The sequence below is a fragment of the Varanus komodoensis genome, unplaced genomic scaffold (genome assembly GCF_004798865.1).
Source record: "Varanus komodoensis strain SLA01 unplaced genomic scaffold, ASM479886v1 scaffold11, whole genome shotgun sequence".
Classification (NCBI taxonomy): domain Eukaryota; kingdom Metazoa; phylum Chordata; class Lepidosauria; order Squamata; family Varanidae; genus Varanus; species Varanus komodoensis.
In genome coordinates, this window is record NW_025335317.1 from 23,632,736 (window position 1) to 23,642,305 (window position 9,570).

General features: G+C 39.6%; 1 protein-coding gene across 1 annotated transcript in view; it reads left to right on the plus strand.

Moving 5' to 3' along the window:
• The window catches only part of MINPP1 (multiple inositol-polyphosphate phosphatase 1), a 24,280-nt gene extending 15,199 nt beyond the window's left edge, over positions 1–9,081 (plus strand). The window contains exon 5 of the mRNA XM_044420591.1: positions 6,095–9,081. Within this exon, the coding sequence (XP_044276526.1) occupies positions 6,095–6,485 (391 nt within the window). The 3' untranslated portion in view covers positions 6,486–9,081. The remainder of the gene's footprint in view (positions 1–6,094) is intronic.
• The last annotated feature ends 489 nt before the right edge of the window (positions 9,082–9,570 follow it).

A 9,570-nucleotide genomic window follows, 5' to 3' on the forward strand; every position in this document is an offset into this window, starting at 1 on the left:
AAGCAGTATGTGGACCGAGAACTACCAGAAGTACAGGCAGGATTTCGAAGAGGGAGAGGAGCTAGAGATCAAATTGCCAACATACGCTGGATCATGGAGAAAGCTAGGGAGTTCCAGAAAAACATCTACTTCTGCTTCATTGACTATGCTAAAGCCTTTGATTGTGTGGCTCACAACAAATTGTGGCAAGTTCTTAAAGAGATGGGAGTACCAGACCATCTTATTTGTCTCTTGAGAAACCTATATGTGGGTCAAGAAGCAACAGTGAGAACTGGACACAGAACCACTGATTGTTTCACAAGGCTGTATACTGTCGCTCTGCCAATTTAACTTACAGGCAGAGCACATCATGAGAAAGGCGGGGCTAGATGAATCACCAGTTGGAATTAAGATTGCAGGGAGAAATATCAACAACCTCAGATATGCAGATGATACCACTCTCTGGCAGAAAGTGAACAGGAACTAAAGAGCCTCTTGATGCGGGTGAAAGTTGGCTTGAAACTCAACATTAAGAAAACTAAGATCATGGCATCCGCTCCTCTCACTTCCTGGCAAATAGATGGGGAAGAAATGGAGGTAGTGACAGATTTTATTTGCCTGGGCTCCAAGATGGTGACTGCAGCCAAGAAATTAAAAGACGCTTGCTCCTTGGGAGGAAAGCTATGGCAAATCTAGACAGCATACTAAAAAGCAGAGACATCGCCCTGCCAACAAAAGTGCATATAGTCAAGGCTATGGTTTTCCCAGTTGCAATGTATGGCTGTGAAAGCTGGACCATAAGGAAGGCTGAGCGCAAAAGGATTGAGGCCTTCGAATTGTGGTGCTGGAGGAGACTCCTGCGAGTTCCTTGGACCGCAAGACAATCAAACCGGTCAGTCCTAGAGGAGATCAACCCTGACTGATCTTTAGAAGGGCAGATAGTGAAGAAGAAACTCAAATACTTTGGCCACCTAATGAGAAGGAAGGACACCCTGGATAAGAGCCTAATGCTGGGAACAATAGATGGCAAAGAAGAAGGGGGCGGCAGAGGATGAGGTGGCTGGATGGAGTCACTGAAACAGTCGGCGTGAGCTTGAGTGGACTCCGGGGGATGGTGGAGGACAGGAAGGCCTGGAGGAATGTTGTCCATGGGGTTGTGATGGGTTGGACACTACTTCGCAACTAATGGCAACAACAACAACAGCACTTTTATTTCAAGGTTTGCTGAGAACAAGAATTCCTGAGGTGTGCCTTGAACTTTTACGCTCGCATGAACTGCCACTAGGGCACAGGGCACTGGACTAGAAGCTATTTTTCTGTCCATGGCAGCATCCAATTGGACTAGTGTGGACAGGCTTATTATGCAAAATGGCAACCATGCTTGCAACTTGGCATTTAGAAACATAATTGTATAATTCAGTGTTGTGGTTGACCTTATTATGTAACACAGGGAGTGTTTAAACCACTGGTTCAGTGTGTAGGTGGGGTGGAATTCTTTTCAATGAGTGGGAAAGAATGCCATTTTATATAAGACTGTTCTTACTAGTGCATATGAGAAAAGCATGTTTACATGGATATTAATCTTGTTGTGTCCAGGTATTAACATTGCCTTGACTGTTTTTGTGCAGTCTTTAATGATGTTTATGTAACATATGAAATGAAGAGTTTATGAAGGGTTATAGCATGGTCAAATCTCTAAAATAGAATCACCTATCCACCTGTAGTGACAATTTAATTGCCAAGTTGAGGCTGAACAAGTTCCCTTATTCTCAGTGACAGTTTCTCAGTTCAGTGGCAGAAGAATTGCCACAACTGTTCCTGAGCACACGCAATGAATATTTCAAAGCCCCTTAAACTGAACTGTTGCACCCATATTGTGGTTACCAAGGCAAAGCCATGTTTATCAGGTACTCCTTGGTCTTTCTAATGAGCTATAGATATTGTACTACAGTTTATCTCAGGTTTTGTCTTTTAAACTCTTCCTAAGGATAATGCCATCCTTGTTATCACAACATTTAGTACTTGTAAACCCAATGACTTCCTTTGCTGAACTGTCAGCTGAAGATGTTGGAACACAGCTTGTGTTTTTCCTTCTTCATAAGCGATTATTACGATTTTTGATCAGGGTAATGGGTGATAAATAGGGCAGCTTGAGGCTAGTGTAAGAATCTGATGTTGAGGTATAGGTGTGAATTTTGCCGCGCCTGCTATTATTGCCTCAGGATTTCAAAAACAGGAAGGTATGCTCCTCTGCAGTTGAAAGCTATAGTTAAGTTGCAACCTGACACATACTTACGTTGGAAGAAGCCAGAGAAAACATAGGGTGCAGAGCAAAGTCATGTCAAGTCCAGTCCTAAGAAGAAACAATATACAAATACCCTATTTAGTTTTAAATGAGCATTGTTTAATCATCCAGTTTGCATTGGGTAAGTGTACTCCTGTTAGATAACTGATAAATATTTAGATTTGTCTCTAGGTGTTCCTAAGTTCATGCTCAAAAGAAACTCTTTCTTTCCAAACCAGTCAAGTTCCACCTTTATCTGTATCCCTTAGCTTATACCTTTATGGCGTAGCTTTTATGTCAGCATTGTACAGATCGCCAAGTATCACCTTTTGCCTAAATAAGTGCAAGCACGTAGATTTGTTTATGCTGACAGTTTACAAAATAGAAAGCAATTGTGCTTTCAGATTTGAGGTGTTGCTGGAAATTTCTCAACTTCTGGAATAACTTGGATAGGTTCCTGATTATTTGTGCAAGAACTGGAGCTTTTCTGTGCGATACATTTTATCTAGGAGCTACCAGTCTGTTACTGTCTTGGAAACGACTGGTCATAATGTAGCAATTTCTAAATGCTGCTGGATACCTGTTTATGACAAGTATGTTAACATTGCTAACACAGAACTAACTGCAGGGAAGGATGAAATGACTGAAGAAACACAACACATATGTACATCTTGACCAAAGCCAACATTCCTTAGTGTTCATTTTCTTAGTAACCCTGCTCCCTAATTTATTTATTGTGCTAAATTGGTCAGATTTTTCCTAAGAAGAGCTTTTATCTGTTTTGAATCTCCTTCTGGTCAGCTTCATGGGATGACTCCAAATTCTAGTATTACAGAGATGAAGAAAAATATCTCCTTATCCACTATCTTTGCACCATGCCTAGTTTTGTACACATCTGTGATAACTGCCCTTTCCTTTTTTCTAAACTAAACAGTCCCAGGTGTACTTCCTTGATCATTTAACTGACCCTTTCTGCAATTTTTCAACCTATGCGATATTCTTTTTTAGGTTTGTTGAACAGAACTATATTTAGTAGTACTAATAGCAGTAGTACTGTTACTGTTACTATTCTGTACCACCCAGTAGTCAAAGCTCATTAAAACTCCAATAAAATACTCCATTGGTGTGACTGCATCATATAGTTGTATAAGAGAAATATGATACTGGTGGTTTTATTTTTGTAATTCCCTTCTAGGAACATGGAACTCTCCTTTTGTTACACCAGCCAAATAATGGACCAGCATTTTTTGTTGCTGTCCAATCAATGCTAGTTCAAATCCCTTCAGCATATATGTGAAATATCTATCTTGTCAACATGCATAATTTTATACTTGCTTGTATAAAATGCAATTGCCATTTTGCTCTTACTTTGCAATCCCCTTTTATTTTAACCACCCTAAATAATGTGATGCCATCTGTAAAGGTAGTCACTTAACTGCTCACTCCTAATTCTGGGTCATTTTCAAACAAGTTAAAAACCATTGGCTCCAATACGGGACCTCATTATTGGAAGAATTTACCACTTATTTGTGCTCCCTGATTTCAGTTTCTCATCCTTATGACTTCTGTAGGAAGGAGAGTACTGGTATAAACTTAGGTTTCATTTCCTTGTGGAAAATCAGGTGTTGGATGTCCACATGCCTTCTAGGCCTATTAATTCCTAATGTAACATTTTCAACTGTGAGAAATTCCTTTTAAGGAACCAAGGATTTCATAAGTTCTGCACAGCATGTGCTATCTCAAAATGCAGTTCTTAAAAATCACTGACTTGCTGCAAAGATACTTTAAAGCTTTATGCACCAATGAGATTGGTCAAACGAGATTGGTTTATTGCCTCTTTTATGTTACAGTTTAACCTGAAGGAGCAAGAGGTTTCTTCAGTTAATTTTAAACTGTGACTATTTTCTCACGGAATCATAAAACAATAATCTGGGGGCACAGCCTATTCTTTCTCTCTTGGTTCCTCCCACTAGCAATTTTTTTCCTAGGCTTGTGATCCAGAATGTGTAAATCAGGGTTTGTCCTTGATTTTACAATGCAACTTCTTCAGGAGTAACAAGGATCTTGTCTTTGGAGAACATGGTAAACATGCCATTTCTGGTTTCTTTAGCCATTCAAACTAGTGGGAGAGCAATTGGCTGCATGTGCTAATGCCTACACAGGGTTCATTAGAATACTGGCTTACCTTTCCTTGTGAAGACAATAACTTAGCCGTAGCCTTCCTATCTGGCCTTTGTATGTTTGGCCGTAACTGCTAAAAATATTGAGTATTTAATAAGTTTACATTAAATTGTGATGAAGACATGAGATTTTAAATCCCAGTACAGGGCTTTATCTGTTCTACCTCATTTTAAAAAAATCACAATACTCTACAGTGTGATATTTTGTAAAATATACCTCCATCTGTTTTTCCATGATTTATTTATTCATTGGATTTATACCCTGCTTTTCTGTTTAAAAAAATGTATCCAAGAATCCCCTTTATTGTGTACTAGTTGTGTGGGAGGACATGAACCTATTTGCTCCTTCCACTAATACGACTGTCTAAATAAACCTAAAAAGGATTCATACAGATTGCAGCTTTTCCTGCTAATTGTAAGAGTGATGTTTAGTAAGCTGCCCTCACTGCAGTTTCCCTATATTGACAGTGCTTTGCTATAAAGCTTGCGCTGCTTTGATAGCAGTTTCTTGGTGGGAGTCAACAAAAGACCAGTATCTGGAAAGAAACTACACAGAATAGTGAGCTCTGAGCAGTGATTTAAAAAAAGAGATGGCATTTAAGGGAGGCAGCTTAATACCTGGCCAGCAAGAGTGAGTGAGGTTGTGCTGAGAATGGTAGGGTTAGAGGCGCAGGTTGTGGACAGGAGTATAATGAGTAACACGAACCAGAAGATAAGGTGGAGCAAGGCCGTAGAAGAGTCTGCAACAAGGGCAAGGCGTTTCAGCTGGATGTGAAAAGAATTGGGAAAGCAGTGAAGGGAACAGAAGATGGATATCACTTGTAGCAATAGGAGACAAGAATTAATTTTGCATAAATCATTTGGTAGAAGTGAGAGGACCAAGGTTTGAAAGAGGAAAGCCAGAAAATAGAAGGTTAAAGTAATCGGGTAGCACATAAATCAGAGTTTTCGCCAAAGGGACAGAAAAAGAACAGCTTAATTTTCGCCGTGTTGTACACAACCAAAAGGGCACATAAAGGAGAAAAAGAATCCAAGGAGAAGTCATTCCTATGTGTTTGCTCAACAGGATGAATGAGGTCAGAAGTGCCAGTCTGTCCTTTAAATTTCACTGTGGAGTCATTTGATAGTAATGGTAGAAATAAGGTCACTTTGCTGTTCAGCTAAAGAGGAATTAGAAGTCATTCACCCTCTGCCCTGCTCTTTCTGTTCCTGGGCAAACTGCTAATCCCTCCCTTGGTAAGTCTCCTGCTGCCTTTAAATTCAGGCCAGGATCAAGAATGAGGTACTTGTGTGAAACCAAAATATTCAGTAGACATTGTGGTAACACAGGTGACATGTGCCTAGGAGTTGGGACTGTTACAGTTCATGGTATGTGCTGGTTGGAAAGGTATCTCTCTCTGATTTTTCTAAGAGAAATTGGACTCCAGTGTCTTCTCTTTTTTTCCAGCTGCATTTCTTAGATATTTAACTGATCAGTTGACCAGCCTCTCTGACCAGTTAAATGCAAATCCTAGTCTTCAGAGCACCAGAAGAGAAACAACTGTATTGCAATATCAGACTTGACTACATCATAGTAACTGTATAGTAGTTATATCTTACTGCCTAGGTTCACTTGACTAACCTGTTCTCTCTTGGCTTTACAACTTACTAGTTCAAAGCCTGTTTCTTCACCTGTGATCCTCCAGTTTGGACATGCAGAGACTCTTCAGCCACTCCTTGCTCTGATGGGCTACTTCAAAGATGAGGAGCCTCTTAAAGCACACAACTACCACAGGCACCAGCATCGGAAGTTTCGTAGTGGTCGCATTGTCCCTTATGCCTCAAACTTGTTGTTTGTGCTTTATCACTGTGATCAAGCCAGATCTCCTGAAGAGGAATACAAGATACAGATACTGCTCAACGAGAAGCTGCTGCAATTTCCACACTCTGGGGAGACAGTTTCTTTGTATACAAGCCTGAAAAACCACTATAAAAACTATCTTCAGAGTTGCCACTTCAGCGAAGTGTGCACCTTGCCAACAAATGCCACACGGGTGAATTGATTGTAAAGAGGGCATACAGTAAAGAGACCACCATGGACACTTATGTGTACAACTGTTTGATAAATGTACCTTTTTGGAGTTTTGCTGCTGATGGTTCCAACGTGTTATATTTTAAACATCTCTTAAGCTTGTTTTTGTAACTCAAAAATCAATCACAGTCAAGTTTCAGAGCATCTCAAAGCATTCAGGAAACATTCTAGATTTGCTTTGTTGCTGGAAAAGAAGCTTTTTTTAGGACCAAGAATTACTGAGGAGTACACATGTGCTCTTAGAAAAGCAGTTTACTCCATAGTTATACCAGCAGCGTAATAGGAATGGCCCCAAAGTTGGATCTGAACGACAATTTGCTGGCCTACTCAATTTTAAAAACAGCCTGATAGGAACAAAATTCACAGATTCCAAGGGACTCTCAGACTCTGATAAAACTTTGGGGAATAATAAACAGTTCTTCTCTTTTCAGCACACTGGAGGTCTAGCACAGAATTCATGCAGCAATTGCAGCAGTGCTGGCACTTGGCCTCCTTTCTTGATGCAGTCTTTTTTTTTTTAAAGCTTTGGTAGTTTTTTCAGAGTAATGACATGGTTGCCTTCTGTGTGAAATAAGTAGTGGTGAGTTGTTCATTGGAGGAGAAGCCAAGTCGGGAATTTCACTATTTCGATAGTTTTTTATAATACTAATGGTGAAGATGAGGCATCACTGGACTGAGTACAGGGTTCAGCAGAACAAAGTATTCAACTGCTCGGGAGAGTAGTGGTTACTGCACATTCTAAAGGGGATGTGTGGTGATTTCATATTCTGCTGAATGCCGCTTTCCCTCTTAAAATCCATTTTTGAGTATGGTGTGAAAAGACTTGAAATATTTTGTACATTTGGTAAGAATATTGGTGCATTTAAACAACAAGCTGGTATTCAAAATAACTTCAAAAACAGTAGCATTACTTCTTTTCTCTTTTGGATTTTTTTTTTTAAATCACTCTTTTTTACTCCTATGAACCATTCCTTGAAACTGACTTAGTTTTAGTTGGGGAACTATCTTGGATACAATATTGCTAAAAAGGTTGAAAGTTTCTGTTTTTGTACTGAAAACTGCCATATAAAAATAGTTGGAAGAAATATCCAAAGATGACATCATGGTTGTATGATATGTAGCCTAGAATGAAAATATTTAAATAACTTAAGAAAACTAGCTTCAAGGTTAAAGGGTGTTAAGTTAGAACTTTTGATGCTTTATGGCATTTGAAAAATGTTATTTTGAAGGTAAGGTTTAGGGGAATTTTCAGGGGCACATTCCAGTGTTGGTTGTGGATAAAGGCAAAAGGAAAGAATCAAAATACTAAAAATGCCAGTATATTTTAGCATAAAGCTCTGATTACCAGTAATTGAGCTCTGAGAGAGCCATTTCTTTCTTTTTGAATGGGGAAAGGAAACATGCAAATGCAGGGACATCACCAAACAGTTGAGAGTATAAAAGGGTAGGAGTGGGGCAGCCTGGGGAAATCATGAAGGCCGCTTTGGATCCTCTGGAGGTTGGATTTGGCCATGGTCCTGAGGTTCTACACCCTTGACCTCAGTAATGCTTATCATTAAAAAACATCATCTCTTACCAACAAAATGCTCATGTGTGTTTCAGAACAAATAAAGTATGGCATATATTATGACGAAGCCACCTTTATACCGGGTAATTCAAAGTTTGATGAGTTCGGTGCTAAAGTTGCCTGCTCAGAAGCCAACTTTTCCTTTTGCAAGCCTTTGCTGACACTATAGTTGGAGTGTTTGCACTCAGTTTATGAGTGCAGGTTACACATTCTAGTAAAATGTGTATATCATATTATAGTGTTTGCTGAATAATGATGTAGGGAAAAGGTTGAGGCAGGACAAGGTGTTCAAACATACATAATATTATGTAAAGTTGTAAATCATGCAAGCCAAATGTACACATTTTAAAAACTTTTAGATGCATGACCTAGGATGCAGTTTGAGCTACATGGTTGGGATACATGTAAGTAGCAATTTCAAGAGGAAGGACAGCAGGTAGGAGAAGGTGGTGAATTCTTTCTCAGTTGCTCCCTTAGCTGGGTTTGGAATGTGGGAAGGAGCTCAGCTGGAGGAGAAAGGTTTGTTAGTTTTCTCCCAGCCACAGCTTCTCTGCTTGAGGTTTTGTGTTCTTCTTCCCTTCCCATTTTTTCCTATACATCTGTTTAGCAACCCATGTTCTAAGGCCTGGTTCACCACCACAGAATCCTGTTTCTCCTTTAGAACAGAGTTATACAGATGAAGTCGTATTGAAAGATGTGAAAAATGTATACCTAGAATGTCCTGATTTGTTTTGTTATTACTGGGAGCCTTTTTGTCATTCAGTGGTATTATGCTAATCTTTTATTTCTGCTCTGTATATAAACTTTTTGGGGAGAAGATGGGTGGGACAGGAATGCTGCAACCTGAAGTATTTCTTGCATTGCTTTTGACAGTATTATGTTGAAACTGGTGAGCATCAGTAAAAGAAAAGTTTTGTGTGTAGGTGTTGCATTTGTTTTGTTTTGCAATGCCATATGCTTCCTTTTCCTTTCCATACATATTATAACCCAAATTCTTTAAGGTGTATGTGGTTCTTTTGGATACACAGTGTTCCTATATTTGGAAATAACAAGCTGCTGCCTGCAACTGGATAGTATCTAGGAATTATTGTCAGGGTTTATACTGACCAGTAGTAGTAGTAGTAAATGCACTGGAGTTACATCCAACGAGTGGCCCTTTGCTGACAGAAGACATTCACCAGCAGAATAGAGGGGGTGGGGTGATTTTTTAATAAGAAATTTAAAGGTGCCCATGTCGCCTCTCAAGAGCCATCCAGTCCTCTAGTAGGGGACATGCAGAGAGGGGAACAGCCAAAAAAGGCATCAAATCGGCAGAGGGACACCAGCCGAATAACCACTCTACCATTTTCCACAGTGCCCTTTCCATTGTGACTGCATATTATGATCACCACTTTCTTCATGTTTGGCAAAATCACACAAATAGATGGTGTGCTTAGCACTCTGGTGTGGTCCTGATTATATTTAACATGTAAGGGTCATTTTAAAAACT